General features: G+C 39.5%; 1 protein-coding gene across 1 annotated transcript in view; it reads left to right on the top strand.

Moving 5' to 3' along the window:
* The window catches only part of LOC101410916 (probable cation-transporting ATPase 13A5), a 304,534-nt gene that overhangs the window by 254,602 nt on the left and 27,085 nt on the right, over positions 1-22,847 (top strand). Inside the window, exons 42-51 of the mRNA XM_058295542.1 lie at positions 1,783-1,844; positions 3,787-3,937; positions 5,928-6,014; positions 6,701-6,857; positions 8,794-8,911; positions 11,893-12,017; positions 12,875-13,035; positions 15,805-15,930; positions 17,017-17,096; positions 21,896-21,938. Of these exons, the coding sequence (XP_058151525.1) occupies positions 1,783-1,844; positions 3,787-3,937; positions 5,928-6,014; positions 6,701-6,857; positions 8,794-8,911; positions 11,893-12,017; positions 12,875-13,035; positions 15,805-15,930; positions 17,017-17,096; positions 21,896-21,938 (1,110 nt within the window). The remainder of the gene's footprint in view (positions 1-1,782; positions 1,845-3,786; positions 3,938-5,927; positions 6,015-6,700; positions 6,858-8,793; positions 8,912-11,892; positions 12,018-12,874; positions 13,036-15,804; positions 15,931-17,016; positions 17,097-21,895; positions 21,939-22,847) is intronic.

Here is a 22,847-nt window from a genome sequence, read left to right as displayed (position 1 = left end):
ACAATTAATTGAATTTCCATATAGTATTATTTTGATTTAGAAGATCTCTACTACTGGGCTTCTGAGTACTTTTGTTCCCATACATAATTCTAGTTATGTTGGTTTTACTATCAATTCTCTATAACAACTTCTATCCTTTTTTTTCTCTGTTAAATTCAACTCAAGCCCAGGTTTGTGTTTATGTTAAGGAGTTTTCATTTTCTATCTTATTCCATTTAAAACCTCAAACATACTTCAGTTCTCTTTCTATTTATGGGTAGTTTTTTTGTATAAGGGTCATTTTCTCTAACAGAAATAACATGGGTCCATTTCTGTTTTGCTGCAGCATCATCTCTGTTTTCATGTTCGAAATATTGATGTTTCAAAACATAATCTAGTCATTAGGAAACAAATCAGATTGAATTAATTTACTAACTCTTTTTGAAATGGACCAACTTTAGGGGATTTAGAATCTAAATACATGGGTTGGGTCCTTATAAAATATGGAAGGGAAGTGAAGCAAATAGTTTTATTGTTGTTTTCCAAGCAAGCATGTTCACTCTCTGTGAAGTCCAACTGAATGCAAAAATCAAAGATTTCCTTAATTCTTTATTCTGGAGATGCAGAATGGACGTTGTCTTTCCACATACCTTGCGGAATTAACTTGTATTTCTAAGTGGAAGACTCTAAATGGCCTGTGTTCTGGATATACCCTATGCCTTTAGGCTGCTCATTTCACCTCTAAAACGAGAATGTCTCTACCCAGTGGATTCAGTTGTAAGATTTGAAAGCATTTACTTCACTGTAAAGTATTGTGCTGATGTAATGTGGTATGATGGTAGAAGACCTCATTTGATAGAAAACCAGAAAATCCAGTGTAATATACAGAGATGACCTTAAAAAAAAAAAAAAGGGTGTCAGAGACCTGGGTATCAGTGTTGAAAGAGGATATAGCACAGTGCTTTGTAATGCTCCTCTCTGCTTTGACAGTGCTAAAGTGGCTTGTAGCCAACTCCACTTACACTTACTCGATGTTAAGCAGGCCTGATGTTGTTAGCCTGCCTCATAAAGACACCAGGGTCTGTAATTAATGAATAACTGAGAAGCAATGAGGAAATTAAAAGTGCTGTGATAGTACTCCATTCCATTTTGCTTTCGCTGTTACATTATCTGACAAATACTCTCCCATAGTATAACAAATCAAATCCCTTGACCATTTTCCTCTTAATCTAACAACAAAACCCATTCGTGGGCTTTAATTAATATTTATTATTAGCATTTAGTTTCTCTCTATAGTCTCAAAACCCCATATCAACATTTCATTATCAATCTGGATAGCCACCATGTCACCCATATTTTTAGAAAATTGCTGTGAACCAGATGGCAAACTGTGAACTAAACAATCTTGAAAAGAAAGAAAAAAGTCCTGAGCTCTGCTTCAGAATGACAGCAGGTGCCATCTAAAATGTCAAGCTTGAGCTGGGTCTTGCTGCATTTCCATTCACTGAACTTTCTCCCATTTAACACCAACAATCAGTTACAATAATAAACAAATAAAAACAAAACAAAACACTTGCATTTTGTTGTTATAATTGGTAATTTAATCATCTAATTATCAACATGGTCTTTCAGAGATCATTTGTCACCTGTCTAATCTTTGTTTCTGATTTAAAACTTGGTGCTTACAACAAGCATTGAATACTAGATATAGTGTAATTTTCTGGAAGCTTAGGTTTTGTTTAATTCACAGTATCATGAAAAGCTTTAAATCATATGCTAATACCAACTCTAATTTTTATTCAGACTGGCACTCTTACAGAAGATGGGCTGGACCTCTGGGGGACTGTCCCTACTGCTGACAACTGGTAGGCTCCTAATGCAAATGGCGTGTGTTTGGTGCGGTTACCTTGGTGATGGATGCTTAACTCCATCTGTCCTGTGGTGAGAGAGGAATGTCATATCCGTACTTCAGTATGTATATGTACATATGTACATATATATAAGTGGGCTAAAACCAATTCCCAATTTTTCTAACTTGTTTAATTAAATGAGTTCTGAGGTCAAAATTGGGCGGGGAGAATAGATCTTCAAATTCCAAATGAAAAATTACATGGATGATTAAGAAGCTGAATAAATGAAATAGAGGACCAAAGAATGAAATTGGGACTGGACAAAAACTTCCTGGGCAGCTAGTAGGCAAATATGGTAGCAAATCTAGAAAAGAAAGACTCTATTTCCTCTCTCAAAACTTCACATTAGTGGGATATACATCATAGGCCATGAAAAGTGTTGCCAGTAAAGCATAAATATCAGAGTAGAGGAGAAACAATAGTGATTGTGTGATGTAATGCACATTACTTGTTTTTATAATAACATGATGGGCAAATGGTAGAAATTATTTCAGAAAATCAGTAGATCTAGAAAAAGATGGTATTTGAGATAGGTTTGAAGAGGGTATGGCAAGAACTTGGACACAGATACTACAAGCTACAAGCTGCATCTAGGGAGGGAGAGTGCGATGGCATAGATGCCCACCTCAGAGCAGAACTGGCAGAGTGCCCTGTGCTCCTTGCTCCCTTCCCTATGGGGCTAAGACCTGCCTTCAGAGTCTGAGTGCAGAGATGTCCTCTGCTCTAAGGCACTGGGTTCCCCACCTTGGTTCCAAACAATGGCTGAGACTGTCAGAGGAGTCATGCAGAGGCTTCCAAGACAATGACGATGCTGGGTGCAACAGGGGCCACACAGGCCATGGGATGCTGCAGAAGAAACCCTGGACTGGGCCTCTAGTAACTACCTAGGCTAACCCCACTGGCTGCGTGTCAGCTCCTGGCTCCCCGGTTGCCTGGGCAGGCCTTCATACAGACAGTATAAAAAAGGAAACTGGTGTTTGCAATTTTCACCCCTCTCCCTATCATGCACCTAGCACTCTGAAGCTTTTTTGGGAAATAGAAACAACTAAGCACAATTACCATTCCATTCTAAATGGGAGGAGAGGAAGGTAAATGGAACCAGTCTATATAGACAAAGAAGAAAACAGGCTTTAGACACGGCACGTCCAGGCTAGGAGGTTCAGGAAATAGAGGCTGAATAATGAGAAATGCTTCTGTGCATGTGTGCTTTTACCTGACTGCACCAGTCAAGGCTTCTTTCCCATCTCTGCTACTTCCTTAACCTAGACATGTCTTGCCTGGAGGCAGTGGGTGTGTGAGGGGTGAGAGGAGGGAGAGTGACTTTCTAGAGCCAGCTCACAGAGTTTGCAGGTATTAGCTCTGAGCTGTCTGCTCATCCGCCTTCCCACAATTCTGCCACTATGTGGGTTGGCTGCGAATAGCATGACAACATTCCCTGTGATTATATCTAAGCCCTCTGAAATTATAGTATTGATTAGCCAGTGGCAAACTCTGTTGAGAAGTCCATTCACATCCAACTCAAAGGAAGGTTTTATAAAGATCATTCTGCAGGCAGAATACTCCAATTAGAAAATTAGGAGCCAAGTAAACTGAGACTCAAGGGCAGGGAAGTCCCTGGACAAATATAGAATAGCAAGGAGTTTAATTTGGCTATAGACTCCAGAACATAAAGGATATTAGAAGTAGAAGCTGTAAGGCTAGTTAGAAATGGAGCAGTCAGTGTCATGAATGGCAGGCAAAGGAGTTTGGACTTTGTCATACAGGGAATGGGGGCCTTTGAGGAATTTTGAGCACAAAAGTTGCATGACTGAAGCTCTACCTTCAAAAGAGTTAAGGGACAGTGTGTGCCAAATGATTTTCTTGAGGACCTTAACTTACTGATTATCTTCTTTGCCAGTTTCCAAGAAGTTCACAGTTTTGCTTCGGGCAGGGCTTTGCCGTGGGGCCCACTGTGTGCGGCCATGGCCAGCTGCCACTCTCTGATCCTTCTCGAGGGTAAGGTCCAGGGAGACCCTCTGGACCTCAAAATGTTTGAGGGGACTGCCTGGGTAAGGTGATAGTTTCTTGCTTTAATTGAATGAGGAAAATGTGATGAAATTCTTACTGAGTGTTAAAGCTTTTCTAACTTCTGTTAAAACCCAGAAAAGAGTAATAAAAAAATGTGTGATGAAGGTCTGATCCTGCCAGATTTTCCCAACTTCTACTCCAAAGAACTCTATTAATGAGTGCAACATGAAAAGGAGAATAATCAAATATATTTGGGAACTTCTATTTAAACAAAGTTGTATCAGTTTCTTGACTGCAGTATTTCTTCAACATACTGTAGGACTTTGTGAATAATCAAGAAGAAAATGTAGTATGCTGCATTTAGCAAATCTATTTGACCACAGAAACCTTATTGACAGACCATATCTTTGTCCAAATGTTCTCCAGAACACCTCAGGGAAACAGTAGCCTAGAACAGTGCTGCCCAATAGAACTTTCTGCGAAGGCAAAAATGTTTTCGATTCGTGCTCTCCTATACAGTAGCCACTAGCTTCTTGAAATGTAGCTATGCAATTAAGGAACTGCACTAAAAGACTCTGGTTCCAACTACTTCAATTGTCCTGAGTATGAATGACAGTCAAAGGAGACTGTCATGACATGATGGGATGAACTCTCTACTCCCCTGTTCTCTAGCTGTGTGAACTAGAATGCAGAGCCAACACTCTGAGTCTATTACCTCATTTGGGATAATAAAGTCCCATTCATGGAGTTGTGTTGAGCATTGACAGAGTGAATTTGCAGGCACATTGAACACTATAAAATGCTAAATGATAAGAGGTCTGACTAATTAATTAATTAAATACATCTACTGCCCTCCATGAAGTTCCTCGACTTGCTTACAAGAATAGGAATCAAAAGAGATAGGAATCCTTGTACTTATAAGCAATGTCCTTACCAGTATCATTAGAGTTGACACAGTGATGAGGTACACAGGGTCACTGTTCCTAAATGTGACCTTGGTCCTGGTCGCACAGTGTTCCTTTCTCCATTCATGGAAGATCAGTCTGTCTGCACAAATGACATACAAACCAGGGTCTTATCTGTTAGCATAAATCTTGGGTATTAATTCTGTAAGAACTGTCTATGAGAACAGTGTTTCTACTCGCTCTCCCCCAAAAAGTCCATGTAAAAATGATAGATTATTCATTGTGTTTAAGACAATCAGGAGAAACATTAATGCTGAGTCAGAAGTAGTCTTGAGTTGAATACCTTTTGGTAATTTGAAGGCTTCCACTAAACATAAGAGGGAATGAAAATGTCCCTATGAACCGTAAGAATTTTAGCACTAGAAAGGAGGTTAGAATATTTTTCAGAAGAAACTGAGATCTGGAGAAATGAAGAGATGTCTCCAAGGTTAAACAAGTAAGTGATAGAGTGGAGACCAGAAACTCTCTCCTATTTTCTGTCTTCCACTACGTATATATTCATTTGCTTTCCCCATATTTTAGATTAATACTAGCTTCTCAGAAGTCTATCCACTACTGATGTAACATGCAAAAAATACAAATCATTTTCGAATGTGTTTTCTAACTTGCTAGAAGCTAACATGCTGAATATATAGCTAACAAACTAGGCTAGTGGCATAGATATGGCATAAGAAATAGCCTCATGTTTATCTCAGTACCCAATTTTAACTCATCTGAGAGCTAATATGCTTGGCGATATTGGAGAGTAGATCTCCTTTTAAACCTACTTCCAATTACTAGACATAACCATTTAGGAAGCACCATCAACCTGTAGCTAGCACTTCTTCCATCAATTACTATTTAAATGAATTCACTGTATCTCTGGCTTTTTGACATTCTACAATAAGGTCCTTTGTATAATTCAACACAACAGGAATTTGACAATGAAGGTATTAAGATAATTGGACTAGAAAAGAAAATAAGTGAAAAAGGCTTTGAAAAGTTTACAGTGCAATGCAAATAAGAGATATTTCTTTCTTATTATTTTTCTCCAAGGAGTCTTATGAATGCTTTCATTTTAAAACAGAAAATTGAAGATTGCAATGTAGACTATTGTAAATTTGGGATGTCAGATTCAAGCATAATAATAAAACCAGGACCCAAAGCCAGTCAGGTATGGTTTGCTTCCTTAAATCTTTAGAGTTCTTTCCCCTTAAAGTTGGTGAAACTTTCCTGATTTCACATATTTTTGTACTCCTTTTTCTTTATCCTAACAGTTCGCATAGTTGGTTCAGTCATTCCTTCACTCTTGAATGTATCCATTAATTTGTTCAACAAACACACATTATCTAAGTATCTAGAGCACTTGCTAGGTGCTGGAGGTAGAGAGATTTAAAAACTAGATGTGGTTGGCTTTGTAGTGGAGGAGCACATAGTCTGGTAGAAAAAGTGATAAAAGTGATAAAAGTGATATAGGTACAAATAAGTGCAATATAATATGCTAAGTTCCATAATACAGATGGAAGAAAGGGCCTGGGGGATCCAGAAGAGGGAGGGAATACAGTTTCTGGGAAGGAGAAGCACCACAGAGGAGCTGATCTATGATCTTGGCTTGGAAAGTGATTAGGATTTCTCCAGGTTGTAAGGGGAAGGGCCTTGCAGACCAACAATGTGGCAAAGGAGTCACCTTAGATCCAAACCCCAAAATATCAATGTTGTGGCAAATTTACCACTTTACAGAGGTCCCTGGGCACCTCAGGGTCACGTACGTTGTAGAGTAATCCCTATTTGTTGGTGCACATCTGCTAAATCTCACTTTAAAGCTTCTTAAAACTGCCCCTTGGTTGGATGCACTCATAGAGTCCCGTGGAAGCCATCACCATCTTGCGCCAGTTTCCGTTTTCCTCCAGTCTGCAGAGGATGTCTGTGGTTGCTCAGCTGGCAGGGGAGGAACACGTCCACATCTACATGAAGGGTGCTCCAGAGATGGTGGCCAGGTTCTGCAGATCTGAAACAGGTACTAGCTGACAATTTTCTCTTTTAGGAGGTAAAGCATTTTAAAAGCCCCCAAACATAAAGCAAACAAACCTAAATCAATGAATGTGGAGATAGGTCATTTTCTGGATGGGTAGGATGTGGCCCCGTTGGTTCTATAAGGCAGGGGCGATCATTTCAAGGCAGAGAGTCAATACCAGGCTGTGGTCCAGCCAGAAAAACAAGCAAAGTGGGACAGCAGGAAAAGCAGCAAGAACCAGGAGCCAGAAGAGGGGGCCCCACGGGGGTGCTGAGAACCAGGGAGGGTGAAAATGAGAGTAAGGGACATTCAGAGGGAACCAAAAGGAGAGGTCTGGATATTAGACTAATTCTGGAGACAAGGTGTTCCCTCATTCCAGGGGACTAGCCCACTTAATGGGATTTCAGACAGATATATGAGAGGAGAACACAGAAAAAAAAATGACTCTTTTAGGGAAAAATGTGATTAAAGTAAATTAGATGGTATTAGAGCTTGTAATTGGTCATTTTCACAGCAATTTCATCTTTCAAGCCAGGTTTTGAACTGATTTGTATTGTTTCTTGGTCTTATCAACATATGCACTCTCTAAGCTGCAGGCCAGATTTATAAGAATATTGTTGCATTCAAATGAGTTCATTTTGATAAAATTGGCCTTTTTTCTCCTGATTTTCATCTATATTCTCCTTGCAATGGCTGATTGCCATCAACTTGTGCACAGAATGTTAGCTCTGTCAAATGACTACTTTAACTTTTCTATTTGGAGGCATTTTATACCTTAGACATGCCCCTATATTCTGACTTTGACCTTCTTCAAAGCTCCTGTTAACCCAATCCTTCCCAGATCTACAGACTATACTCTTTTTTGGTTGGGGGTGGTGTGGGGGTGGTGTCACACCAGCATACAAGCATCTCACTGAAATGTTAATGGGTATCTGTTGCCTCTGCTCTCTCCATGATGGTTTGGGCCTCTCTCTCGCCTAGCTTCCTACCCTTCTGGCAGGCTTCCAGTTCTTCCTATTGTCCTAGCCTCTGATCCCTGACACATGCTATTAACTATCTTCAGTGAATTTTTCCTTCTTCTGTATTTAAGAAATACAGAGCTGGGAACTTTCTTAAATTCAACCCTCATCTTCAGGATTACTTTAGAATTATAAGAAGTCTGAGTTGAATGGGGGCATAGAGCTCTACAACCCCCTTAAATCTAACACGCCCAAGGTCAGAGAGCTAGCTGTCAGTAGAGGGGAGACTAGGACTTGGGTGTTTTGACAGCTAAGCCAGTGCAACTCCCATTACACTGTGATTTCTCCTAATACCCTTATAAGGCACATTAACGATCACGAAGATTTTACAAGTATATTATATAAGCATTAGTTAAGATTATCCTGCCCAAATCCACAAATGTTGGCATTGTGTCATCTAAATTCTAGAACAGGTGTTGGTAAACTTTTATTTTAAAGGGGCAGATAGTGAATATTTTATACTTTATGGGCCTCATGGTATCAATGCTGCCATTGTAGTGCAAAAGCAGCCATAGACAATATCCAGATGAATGAGTATGGCTGTGTCCCAATAAAACTTTATTTACAAAAACAGGTGGTGGACCAAATTTGGCCTGTGTGCTCTAGTTTGTAGACCCCTGACCTAATATACAAAAGGCCAGGAAGACATAGCCCTGAGGTCCTTCCCTAGTGATCCTAGTCTGTGTGTTAAACACCCAGTTGATGACCTGCATGTCTCTGGCATTCATTTCTATCAGAATAGTAAGAACACACTGATAAAGTTGTTTGCAGGTTTTGGTGAAACATTATTTTTTTCTACTAAAGCACTTCTATGGAATGAAAACTAAAACAGGTAGATTGACTGCTTCCCAGAGTCTTGCCTAGGATTTAGGCAGCCTTCCACATGACCTTACATTTACCCCTTCCCTCTCTCCCTACAGTACCCCCAAATTTCTCACCGGAGCTAAAGAATTACACAATACAAGGCTTCCGTGTTATTGCCTTTGCACATAAGGCCTTGAAGATGGGGAAGATTTCACAAGTAGAAAGTATAGCCAGGTAAGGAATTTGGGAATGGGCATTAGGGCAGGATCTATGTGCATCAAGTGAATAAACCCTGGAGATGGATAGGCTCCAATCACTAGGAAGACTCTCAGAGATGGAGAATGAGTGCCATACAGTCTCCTGATTCTGAAATGCCCAATGACAAGCCAGACTGGGGAGGACTTGCTCAGGTCACAGGGCTGGCTGATGGCAGAACAAGGATGGCAGTAGAGAGTGCCTGGCTCCCAGAAGCCAGGGAGTTCTCTTCCTTGTACGCTATACCATGCCTACCTTAGTCCCAGCCTCATGCCACCAAAACCAGACAAACCCCCCTTCAACCTTGGAATATTATGAGACATACTCAGTGTCCCACATATAAGAGGGTTGAGGGAAGAGGACAGTAGTCACTTTAAAATATGCCCAGGACCCTTTGAACTTGGCTTCTTTTAGGACTCAGTACCCCAGCTCCCTTAGATCTGGAGAACAAATTAAGTTCCTTATATGAAATAAAATTCAGTATTCTTCATTGCATTAGAGGGGTAAATTGTCCATATTAGGGGATAATCTATAGATTATTTTTTTCCTTTTAATGGTCATAGTTTTTAAGGTGATTATGAATCATTTCCTTGAGATACTATAGGAAATTGGATAACAATTAATCAATGCATTATTAAAGAGGTCCTCATTTGTATATAATTAGCCCCTCTGTGGAAGATACTGATATTCCTTGTTCAACATTACTCTTTGCAACCCAAGTCCATCTACACTAAAATAATCAATTATCATTCCCTTCCTTTCTCTGGGCCTATTTCCCCATCTATAGAATATAGGATTAGATCATCTCAAAGGGGCCTTTCAAACATCAAACATTCTAATCTACATAGAATCACAAAATTCATTTTGAAATATATAAATGGCATTCTCAGATTTAACATGCAATGTTAAATTTATGCTTATGAACAAGCATAAATGTCCATATTACATGGAAGTTTATAAATTTTGAGACATAAATTTGCATAGTGAATTCTAAGTTCCTGTGTGAAAAAAAGGTTTACATAGCTAGGGATGGAGTGTAGTGACCACCCAGCTGCCAGATATAAATGCAGCTGTATTGTTCTCATTTAACAGCCACTGGTGAGATAGATGTTATTATGAATATAATAAAATAAGAAAACAATGATAAAATATGCTAGACTTCCAAACATCTCAGACTTTTGCAGAAAATATCAGGAGCCTATTATGCTTGTTGGAATTTAGTTATTGTTTCAAACAGGGTAAAGAAATAGGGTTTTGATTTTGCTTAGAATCAAATTATATTTAGAAGCATTTTTCAACTGGAAAGATCAAAACTTCTATAAAACTGGAGACATAAAATGGATATAGAAGTTTCCAAATGACTTAAAACAAAAATCCCCAACAACTAGAAAACAGAAAAGATACTTCATCAAGATTCACCCCTTCAATGGTTTAGCACATTTCAATCGAGTTTTAGTGTGTTCTCCAAGGCACTGAGGATTCAGCAGGATTGGGGGAAATTGCTAACAAAATGCCTCTATAAAACATTGTCAAGTATTGTTAAATACCCTAAGGAATTTTTAAAAATGACAGAGGGCACTATTTTGTATGGGATGATCAGGGAAGTCCTCCTAGGAAATGATCTTTGAACAGACCCTAATGAAGTAATGGAACAAAGCATGCAGATATCCATAGATGAAGCACTGTGGGTAGTAGGAAGAGTAGGTGCAAAGACCCCAACACAGAATTATGCTAGAAATATTGTAATGTAGCAAAGAAGCCTGGGCACCTAAAGCACTGAACAACAGGGAATAGTCCTAAAATAGAGCGGGTATAGATAGCCCTGACCCAAAACAGAATAAATAGATGAGAAGATTTTTTTTATTTTCCTTTTAGTTCTAGGTAATGAGAAAATTTCAATCTAAGTTACAATAAAAATAATAGAATTAAGTGGTCAGGAGAGTCTTTAGAAAACTCTGTATAAGATAGAATTTCTTTCCTGAGATCCTTAAGGACATATTCATATCGGAGTCTGAGTATTCACCAAAAATGCCTAATATAAGATCTGAAACAAAGTAGTTATTTAGTAAATGATCTTTTGAATGAATGATGTGCAACTTGTACTCTGCTCTAGAGAGATTTCTTCATTGTGTTTCCATCCAGGTTAGAATTATATTTCTCATCAAGAAATTCAACTTTCATCTTTCTCTTAAAGAAGTCTCACTGACCACATATTTCCTCTCCTCCCAAGTCCTGCTAACGTGATAATTAAGAAACAATATCAAATGAGACTATGGAAGAGACAAGTACAGATTAGCAATTTCAACACATTTCTGGAAGATGCAAAGAGTTGGGGGAGAGATAGCCAAATCAGTAGGCTAGAAGAAGCTGCAGCCTATACCATAGGCAAAGAGAGAGATGGCAAGAGGACAGTTTGTTCCCCTGCAGGACCCTGAAAAGGCCAGGACTCAGTTATATTAGGTACTATGGAAGGTGAAGGTGAGATTCGTGCCAGACATAGGGGAATTAACTGAAAGAGTACAAATAAGTTCTATTCCTGGGTCTCCCCCTTCTCCCCTGCCCTCCCCCTGCAAACCCATCCCAGCCTCTGCACAGAAAAATGAACAATGAAAAATCAAGAAACATCTCTTGGAATTTTAAATATATATTTTATATTTATATAATTAACAATAAAAAAGTGGAAGAGTTGGAATATAAGCATATTGTTTTAAAAATATGTGGTGAAAACAAGAAGCTTTTAAAAAATTTCAAAGTGGTTGCCTCTGGGAAGAAGAGTGGTGAGGTGATATATAGATAGGACTATTAGTTTTCCTTATGAGTTTTTTGAATCTTTTTGTTTTTTAAGACATGTGCATATAGAACATTGACAAAAATTAGACAACATTTTTTAAAAGAATCAAATCCAATTGTTGACTCTAAATAGATACAGTTTAATATTGATTTTTCTCCTGAATCCAAAGGGATAGAGTGGAGTCAGATTTAACATTTCTTGGACTTCTCATAATGGAGAATCGCTTGAAAAAGGAAACCAAACCAGTGCTGAAGGAACTGAGTGAGGCTTGCATCAGGACGGTGATGATTACGGGTATGTGCTTCTGGAGATCTGACAAGTTGAATGTTATCCAGGCATAAGAACAAGACTGTGTAGAGATAAGCGAGTGAGTTCATATGACTGAAAAAAAAAAGAAAATGTTCTTCTTTAGAGTTTATTACCCCAAGGTCCAATTACCTGGGAACATGTGTAGCTCCTCCATAGGATCATGGATTTCAGAGGCAGGGACCCTATCTCATTCTTTTTGTCTAATACCCGTTCTTCCTACTGCAGAAACTGCATGGTGCTGTGCTTGGGATATCCACAGGATGCTACAATAAATGTTTAAGGAGTATATGTTTAAGTGAAAGAATGGATGTGCTTTCATCAAGAATTCCAGTGAGACCTCCATGTAAAGGGCAGGCGACTCTGGTCAACTGCCCTTCAGAACAGTGAGGCCAAGAGTGGTGTGTGATCACCAAACCCAAGCTTGGCCTGGCACCATGTGTTCTTTTCTCTGCTTAACTAGGATCCAGATCCTGATGTTGGTTTTATGCTATCAGACTGGGTCCATCGTAGATTCACCACAAACAACTGTCTGTCTCCTGTGAATTAGCCATAAGGTGCTTGTGTATGCATTTATTTATTCATTCACACATGTTTTGGAAATAAGCAATGGCCAGAACATGATGCTAAATACTGAGGGAAGGAGATGCAGATATAGTGGGGCCCACTAGAAGCAGAGAATCTTGGACAGATAGGAAGATAAATGATTATAAAATAAGGCAAAAGGTGATAAATGCCACCAAAGAGCACTGAGCAAAGTGCTATGGACACTCAGAGGAGGGAGAGTCTAATTCTGGTTGATGAAGTGGTGTTTATACCTAAAAAACATGTTCATTGTCATTTAGGTGACAATCTTCAAACGGCCATTACTGTTGCAAGGAATTCTGAAATGATTCCTCGAGGGAGCCAAGTGATCCTTGTCGACGCCAGTGAACCAGAAGAATCTGTTCCTGCTTCTGTGACCTGGCAGGTGGTAGAGAGCCAAGAGAACAGACCTGGGAAGAATGTGAGCAAATGTTAGAAAGGCCCCTCTTGGTCCTGGGATGAGGGAATACAGCCCTGCTGGCCCTGAGCAGCTTGTCTTGGTTTTAGAAGTCATCACAATAATAATCCTCCACATCTGTACAGAGTTTGCAAAACATGTTTTTGCATGTTTTGCAGTTTGCAAAAAAATGTTTGCAAAACATTTCCACCAGCATTTCTGAGTCCTGGCTACATGTGAAAATCACCTGGGAGAACGTGTAAGATTCCAGATGCCCAGGCTTCACCAATTCATTCAGAATCTCTGAGGTGGGACCTGGCATCAGTCACTTCTCCTGGTGATTTCAATGTGTAGTCATGGTTGAGCTGATTTATATCTGTATTTCTCATTTGATCCTCACAATAACCCTATGCAGTTGGGCAAATACATTTTACAAGTGAGAAAACTGAGGCTCAGAGGGGTTAAGCTTGCTCAAGACACATAACAGGCAGGGTGTAGAGCAGGAAATTTTTATTCCATCCAAATCCATGGGTATTAGATCACATTGAATTTGTTATATGAATTTAATAAGCATTGGACTCCTCTGGAAATAAGCCTCATGTGCGCTTGCCGTAGGCCTGCTCTTTCATATGATGAAAATGGGCTGTAGCCTGGCCTTCCACCACTACAGCTGATACTTAGGGGGGCCTTTGTGTGAATTCATCCAAGAGGATGTGTAGCCGGATTTTCTCTAGGTTCTTAGCTAAGCTATGAGAAATGGATTTCAGGAGCAAGCCACGTTAGTTAGGCGAGTAATTTATTAAAGAAGGGTGAGAAGAGAGATGGGAGAATATAACAGATCATGGGTCCCAGGTAGAGAGGAAGAGGCTGAAGAATGAGAAAGAGGGCTGATTTACAGATACAATTCCATTATAGATTATAAATCCCAGGTCTACTTGTGCATTCATCATGGCAGGGGGGGAATGTGAGAGCAGGGATCAAAAGGCAAGAGAGGGAAAAAGGCAAGAACAGGACTAGCCTGTCCTTTGTGCTTGATTGTTTTTTATTTAAGATTTATTTTTTTATTTATTTCTCTCCCCTTCCCCACCCCCCAACCCCGTTGTCTGCTCTCTGTGTCCATTTGCTGTGTGTTATTTTGTGACCGCTTCTATCCTTATCAGCAGCACCAGGAATCTGTGTTTCTTTTTGTTGTGTCATCTTGTTGTGTCAGCTCTCCATGTGTGTGGCGCCATTCCTGGGCAGGCTGCACTTTCTTTCGCACTGGGCAGCTCTCCTTACCGGGCGCACTCCTTGCGCTGGCGGCTCTCCTTACAGGGCACACTCCTTGCATGTAGGGCTCCCCTTCGCAGGGGGCACCCTTGCGAAGGGCACTCCTTGCACGCATCAGCACTGCACATGGGCCAGCTCCACACGGGTCAAGGAGGCCTGGCGTTTGAACTGCAGACCTCCCATGTGGTAGGCAGATGCCCTATCCATTGGGCCAAGTCCGCATCCCTGCGCTTGGTTTTTAAACCATTAATTATTCTGCCCCTTTGCTAATGATAAGGGAGGAGTCCCAGCTGTTTGCTGTATTGATTGAGTACCCCACCCATCAATCCCCTGGGATGGCCCAATGATAAGGCCCCTGAAGAATATCTGGGGTTTCTCCTGGCTTCTAGACAGAATCTCATTCTAAATGGGGGAAACCTTCAGGTTCTTCCAGCAGCCATCTTGGAGATACTGAAGTCCACATGGGCTTTTCTGCCAGGTTCCAGATCCGTCTATTGATCTCCTAACTAGCCTTCTTCAGATGAATTACAAAAACACACACCTTCCTTCAGGCTGATGGGCCCTCCTGGTTAAGTGTTGAGTGGACCTTTATGCAGTCAGGCACCTCTGTGTGCACATAAACTGTACAACTGAACAGAATGGTCCTAGCACTGTCCTGTGAATGGGTGGGTTAACTTGGATCAAACCCCAATTGTATGGGCTGTGAAAGATGATAGCTTGCTCTGTGCTTCTAGCAGATTTCTGCTGCTTATTTCTTTACAAATCCACTTCTACTTTCTTCTACATCAATACACATACCTTCATTTCACTCCGTGACAAAATTCAGGTACTTCACTCACTTTAACACACCATCAACTCACACTCCACTTACAAGTTTAATATTTTTACTGAAGTTTTGGTGATTGCCACGAGGTTACATCACTATCTCAGACCTCCCTCCTTTCTGGTTCCCCTCTTTCACACTTCTCTTACCCCCTTCCTGGTTCAAACAAAAAGAATTCCTGTCTTTAGGGAATATCTTTTGTTGGTTGTTAAAACGTTTCAAGAAAGGAATTGTGCTGGCACAATGGAACATAGAATGTGGAAGAAGATTGACCATCATGACAGAATGGGATAGAGGAGAGAGGTGTAAAAGGGAGTTAGGCTCTGAAGAGTCTGCCTACTTACAATTAAGGGAGAACAAAATGTTTGAATCAATGGTATAAGATCTTGGATAAAATAAATTTGTGTAAGGAAGAGAAGAAAGAGGAGAGAACAATATTCCTGTTTTTCTGTGGAATCACTAATAGATATCTTGGAATGTTTTCCTCACATATATTATCTCACAGAACAGGGCCAGAATATGGTATGGTCAAAAACATCATATGTTCAGATAATTTGGGGAGGTTGCTTTTGAATACCTTCAAAAGTTCCACGAGCAAATTTCACATTACGTGTTCCCTAAACCTTACATTGTTATGTAACATGGGAAAGCAGACACATTCATTAGAAGCCAGTGTAGAAATAATGCCTTTTTGATTTTAGGAAACCTACATTAACATTGGAAATAGTTCAGTTCCTGATGGGGAAGGAAGGAACCATTACCATTTTGCAATGAGTGGGAAATCATACCAAGTAATATTTCAGCATTTCAACAGCTTGCTTCCAAAAGTAAGTACTAGAGTAAGTGTTTTATTTTGCTCCTCAATTAAGTGATACCAAAAAGGGGAGGATAGAGTTCAATGTGATCAGTAAGGTTGTTTCCATGTTAGAGAATTAACAAGTCCCAAGAAGTCCTTCAGAAGTTCCCTAGCCCTGCCTATGTCTACCTCGTCGTCCCCCTCCCACACACAGCAGCCTCCTCTTCAGAGTTTGAGTTCTGGCATTCCCTAGCCCCCATGGCCAGTACAATCCCGAACTCCCTCCTTCATCCCCTCACCACTAAAGAGAACCTCCAGATAGTTCCAAACATGCTGCCTGTTTTGCAGATCATCTCTCTGAAAGCCACTGAATCACATCAGGCTGGGCTCTATTCCCCTTCCTGTCTGAATACTTAAATTACAAGAGGAGGAAACAAAAGACCCATAGTTCATTTTCACACTCATTTGTTATCCTCTCTTCTGTGTGTACTATTTTAAAATAATGCTGTGAAGGATTTTTCTGTCAGTATGGAGGAGATAAGTGGAGCACAAAATGAGGGTAGCAACCATCTCTTAGCAGCGTTCGAAACAGTCTGTCAAAGACATGGAATCTAGATGCTAAAGGCTTTCTAGAAAAGTCCTAGACCAGTTCCTCTTTTTAGAGATGGGGAAACAGACTCGGAGAGGTTAAGAGACTTAGCTAAGATTTGCCCAGCTAGTTGGGACAGATCTGGGGACAGAACCTTGTTTCTCACCTGCTAGTCTGTTACTCTTTCCTCTGTCAATCCTGCCATTATGGAGACAGTGTTTAGTAAAATAGAACTGCATTTCCTTAAGCATTTTTATTCCATGTGCTCTTCTGCTTTTTATCATTATTATTAATTAGAGGTTACCCTATCCTGGAAAAGTGCTCTGGAAAGATGTAAGAGAAATACAATGGAGGATTTAAAGTGAAAGTTAAATATTAAATGATTAGATCCTCTTATAACCTTTGATCTAAAGATATACCACCTGGTCTATATTAAAGTGATGACTAGGGGTGATTTTTCAATGCTGCTCTTTTATTTTAATAGTATTCTTCTTCCTAATCTTATTGCACTGCTATTTTTCTTTCTAGATTCTGGTGAATGGAACTATTTTTGCAAGAATGTCTCCTGGACAGAAATCAAGTCTTGTTGAAGAATTTCAGAAATTAAAGTAAGTTTCACTGAGTGAAAGAAGAGTAACAAATTACCCCCAAAATTCAGTGACGTATAATGACAACATTTATTATTTCATAGGTTTTGTGGGTCAAGAATCAGGTGTGGCTTGGCTAGTCCTCTGGCTCAGAGCCTCTCACCAGGTTTAATCAAGGCATCAGCCAGCACTGCTGTTCTCTCAGCACTTGAGTGGGAAAGGATCTGCCACCAACCTTACTTGGTTGTTAGCAGAATTCAGTTCCTTGTGAGCTATAGGGCTAAGAACCTGTTTGTCATTGGCTGTTGGATGGAGGCCACCCTCAGTTCCTTGCCGCATAGACCATTACATGAGGAATCTCAAAACATGGTGTTTGGCTTCCATAAGAGTGAGAAAATGACAGCCAGAGAGAAAAAGAAAGAGTGAACAAGGTGGATATCACCATTTTTTAATAACCTAATCTTGGATTGACAACCCATCACTTTTCCTACTTTCTTCTCAGCATACCTAAGTCACAAGGTCTAGCTCACACTCAGGTGGAGTGGATCACACAACAACATGAACACAGGAGGCAGAGATTATTGGCAGCCATTTTAGAAGCTGCCTACACAGAGAGCATTTGTTCTGTGGCCTTAACACCTATCTTAGAGGAAGATCCCCTGCTTGAATGGAGGGAAAAGAAATAGTGGGTGGTTTGTTTTGTATGGGTCATAATTGGGAAAATGGGAAAATATGGGTTATCATCTGGGATTGTTTGATGTTGGTCTCTTAGAGGATATCTGAAAAATTTCAGGTCCTCTTAGGAAGAAGTGGAATAGTATCTGGTCCTGGAAGGGATTGGATATAGAGGCCAAAGTCAAAGAAAAAACCCTTTTTTTAAATCTCCTTCACATATACAGATGACCAAGTCATATCAGAATAAAATGGCTGTCTTTGAGACTCAAACTACTTATTCCTTGCTAGAAATATTACAATTTAGGGGGCTTCGGGTTTTTGGAAAGTGAAAAGAAACAGCGTGGTGAAATGAAACTTTAGATATTGCTGGCAAGTAGTATATGAAATCGGGAGACTCTCTTTTACTCTTCTTCATTCTTTTATTTTTTTGAATTGTATGCTTTATTAATATGTAACAATAAAATTAATTTGTTTTTTAAAAAAGTGAATGATCTAACAACAATAAAAAATAAAATTTATTAAGAGTAGTTTGAACAGTGCTTGTCTTACCATCATGTAACTTATTATATAGAACTACTGTCTTTTCTATGCCTTGACAAATTGTCATACTCCTTTCTACATTGGATCAGCATCCAAAATTTAATCGATTGTACTTTCAATGTCATGAAATAGCTCCAAGAGTTCCTGTAATGTGAAGATTTTTAACAGGATCACTTCCTCTGAGACATTTTTATCCTGTTCATCACAACCACTTTCCTCATTTAAGCCCAAAAGTTTATTTTCATTAAGTTCCTCTGGCTGCATATTTAGAGGCTCTTGAACAGCAGCAGTGTCAATGTTCCCATGATCAGCTGTATCTTCCATACCTTCATTTTCATTCCATTCTAATCTGCAAAAATTTTTTGCACTGTACATTTATGCAGTACTGTGCAAAGCAAAGACTGCCTATAATCCTTGGAATCTGGGGGCAAATTTGACCACAGCATCCTTATCTAAATCTACAGCTTCACCAGGTAGCTTAACATCAATCAATTCATGCTGACTTCTGAAGCTGGGAACCAGGCTTTACTGGCAGTATAATGTTCTTTTTTCAGTCTTTTTGTAATTACCGTTTTCTCTCAACATAGCAACTAATTTCAGCACTTTGACCTGAAAGCTTGTCAAACTGATTTGGATTTATTTTTGATTAGTCTTCAATCTAAAGTAGAAGTAAATGCTCCATTTCAACCATGACCAACTTCCTGCTCCTAGTGCAATTTAAACTAAAAGATCTTAAAGCTACCTTATCTTGTGTTTTATATTTATCATACTTGTTCAATATAGTTCATATCTTAGCTTCATGCAAGCCTAGGTTTTTTCCCATCTTGGCTTTATTGTCACTATTTTCAAATCTTCTAATCACATTCAGTTTCACTTCCAGCATTATCACTTTGTGTTTCTTCACTGCCGCATCATCTTTGCTGATCTATTCCCTCTATTATCCATTTTTGTAAAATGTCACATGGGCTTATCACTGTGCGACAAGGAGACCACACAACTACATACTTTGTTGTTTGTACATGAACTGGATAAACATATGCTCAATGACCAATTACCAGCAGATTTTGAAGGAATTACTGTGATCTCATCATTCATCATGCTGCACATCTGCTATCTGCATACAGATTTGTGGACTAAAGAGCTAGCATCAAAGTTTGTACTTTATGCAACTACTCGCAGTACTGCAGTAACTGAAATTTTAACTGCATTTTTGGTGGACTGGTGATATTTAACATAACTGTCATAACAGATATTCATACATATTGAAACCATGCAGAGCAAGGACCACCTGTATATATAAAGAAAAAACTTATTTAGATCTTCAAATTCTTAGTAAGATAAATTTGACAAACAATGTTTTCTAAGAACAACGTCATTCAATTTTATTCCTCCTCAGCATATTTCCAGTAATTATCTTCAAGGCCAAGATATTTTTTTCCAACATCTCCAAGAATGTTATTCGTTCCTATAAACATTTTTGGCTGGAATCTGGATAAAGGAAACAAAAATACTTGGCCCTCAATTCCATTGCAGCAGTATGTCTTGCAGAAAAGGTTGTATCCTGTTAACAGAATCTCAAAATCCTCAGAGATCACATACCCAAGTCCAGTTGTACCAATGGCCACATTATCTCCACATCAGGGAGTGGATAAATAAAGGTCATAGCTGCAGAGTCAACAGGCGGAACTAAATTTATCATGCTCCATGCTGTGGCAAGAACCTCGAAAGCAGAACCCAACATAGCAATATGACCTGAAGTAGCTCTCAGTGGGCTCTAGCACCTGGAACACCATGCTCAGCTGGGAGTGTGGCCTCTCCTTCCACCAATGTGTGTGAGAGCAGCCTTCGAACAGACTTTAACCTACTATGATTTTTTATTGCCCTAACATTCCTAGAGAAATCTTAAAAAGTGCCTATCAACTCCCCAAAATGTCTTGAGGCTGAGATAGTGTCTAATTTGACTGTTTCACTCATGTGGTCATTATGTGATATTGACTGAGAAAAGTAACTTTACCTTTCCCAAATGTCTGAGACATTTTGCCAATTTAAAAGCTTAATTTCAAAAAGCTGTGTTCTCCAAAGAAAAATCAATTTAGGAAGACACACAGTCTCAGAATGAGCTGTCCTCTCCAACAACTTTGTGATCTTCCCCTTTAAGCCTTTATCATTGCCAAAGTGCAGTTGTCGGAATTCCCTTTCTGAGTTCAGAGAACATTAGGACGTGAGAAAATTTTCACATGATATAAAGGCTAGATGTGTATTTTAAACCTGACAAGAGTTCTCAATAAATGTGTATAACCATGACACATACATGCACATGAAATGTTTATAGGTGATTTTTCATCTATGATAGCCCATGTGAATTTGTCAGCTGTTGACCATTTTTAAAAGACCTATAAAACTGACCACTTTATATGTCAACCAATAATAAGGAAATTTGATGAAAGCTTTACTTTTCCCCCTTATTGATTTTGGTATTTTATATATTTTTAGGAAATGGCAACTGAGCCGTTAATAGCTTTGCCATTAACCAATACCTGTATGTATTGTTATAACAGAAGGCAGAATTTGCCTTGCATCAGTTTCCTTTTCTTTGCCAACAGCTCTAATTTTGACTCTTCCATTTATATCATTGTGTTTGTACATCAAACTGATATAGATGAGGGGCATATTTTCTCATTTTCACTACCAGATGCATCAAGAATCTGAGCCTCCTCTTGACATAGAGGTGCAATGGACACAACCAATCCAATGTCCACATAGAAAAGGTGGCATTGGATTGGGAAAAGTGGACATGGTGGCTGATGGGTATGGGGAAAGGCAGGAAGAGACAAGATGTGGAGGCGTCTTTGGGACTTGGAGCTGCCCTGGATGGTGCTTCAGGGGCAATCACCGGACATTGTAAATCCTCACAGGGCCCACTGGATGGAATGGGGGAGAGTATGGGCCATGATGTGGGCCATTGACCATGAGGTGCAGAGGTGCCCAAAGATGTACTTACCAAATGCAATGGATGTGTCATGATGATGGGAATGAGTGTTGCTGGGGGGGGGGAGAGGTGGGGTGGGGGTGGTGGGGTTGAATGGGACCTCATATATATATATTTTTAATGTAATATTATTACAAAGTCAATTAAAAAAAAAAAAAGAATATATGTCTACTTCTCTGGTTATGTCTGTCGCACTCTTTCCCAAGATTCTCTCCCCCTAATGTCTCAGCTCCGCATTCTCAGAGGCAGTGAGCAACCAGGGCACAGCTGGATCAGGTTAGGATCTCAGATTTGGCTGTGTGGAGAGTGCTCTGTCATACATGAGCAGACAGGACCTCTTTAGGTGTGTCATCACCCTCATAGTGACATCCTTGATGCCATCACCAGCATTTCAATGTGATTGACTGAAATAAAATAAATCATGTGAGGCTCTTCTTCCTCTAGGGATATTTCTCCCCTGATTGTTCCCCTTCAACTTGACTTCACATGTGTTCAGAACACACACACACACATGTACACCGCACACATGCACACACACCAAATGTGAGTTAGTGATGATAGAAATTATTCAAGTGAGACTTGAAGCTATTAATTTTTCTCATCCTTTCCCCTCCAGTTATTATGTGGGCATGTGTGGAGATGGAGCTAATGACTGTGGGGTGAGTAGAACTGACTCTTACTAATGCAGGCAGCTTGCTAACGCCCCGCTGAGGGCCCCACACTCCCCTGGGGTCTGCCTCTCCACCGTTCTGCTGCAATCACTTGATCATTTTCCTGTCTGTATCACCTCTACCTATGTTGGGGTTGGAAGTGGAGATGAGCAAAGTAAGGTGAGTCACTTTGGCTGTTTGCTGGAACCTCTTAAAATAATAAAGACCGAGGGCTGCATAGATTCCTACATTTCAAAGTCAGAAGGGTCTTTATAAGACTAGCTGATTTAAATAATATCTCATGTTATGGACAAAGAAATGAAGGGGAAGTGGGTTTTTTTTTTTCCACTAAGGTCATACAGCTGGTGAAATCTTAAGTGAAGGAAAAGTTTGAATCTGATTAGTAAAGATTTTTTAGATTATTTGTAAAATTTCTTTATTCCTATCAAACCTCTACTCCAGGGTTAACTCTAAAGTTGGCTTTATCTAACCACTCTTATGCTAAATAAAATCCTAGACCAAAGTATTTGATTATTATATATGATAGCTAAACTAAGGAAATGCAATTATATTTAAAATTAAGTGACCCTCAACAGATTCCTTTTTTATATATGATGGAAGGCAGTACATCATTTATAATCTGGGTTTTGGAGATATGGTGGAATCAGTAGGTGATTTTCAAAATTATGTACAGAAGAAAATAGTTTAGTAGCTAATTTGTGTGGCAAGAAGAAAGGGAAATGATTTGTATTCCCAAAGTCTATTATATATCCAAGATCTGGTTATTTATTTTACTTTCCTGTCATATTTTCTTCAAAGTTTTGTGAAAAACTAAATTCATATTAACAGATATGTTATGCAATTTTCTGCGTTTGCTTCATGAGAAGCTAACTGCTACTCTGGGGTTTAAAATATGGA

The sequence above is a fragment of the Dasypus novemcinctus genome, chromosome 4 (assembly GCF_030445035.2).
Source record: "Dasypus novemcinctus isolate mDasNov1 chromosome 4, mDasNov1.1.hap2, whole genome shotgun sequence".
NCBI classification, from domain to species: domain Eukaryota; kingdom Metazoa; phylum Chordata; class Mammalia; order Cingulata; family Dasypodidae; genus Dasypus; species Dasypus novemcinctus.
The sequence above is the reverse complement of the archived record's forward strand: the minus strand, read 5'-3'. Positions and strand labels throughout refer to the sequence as shown.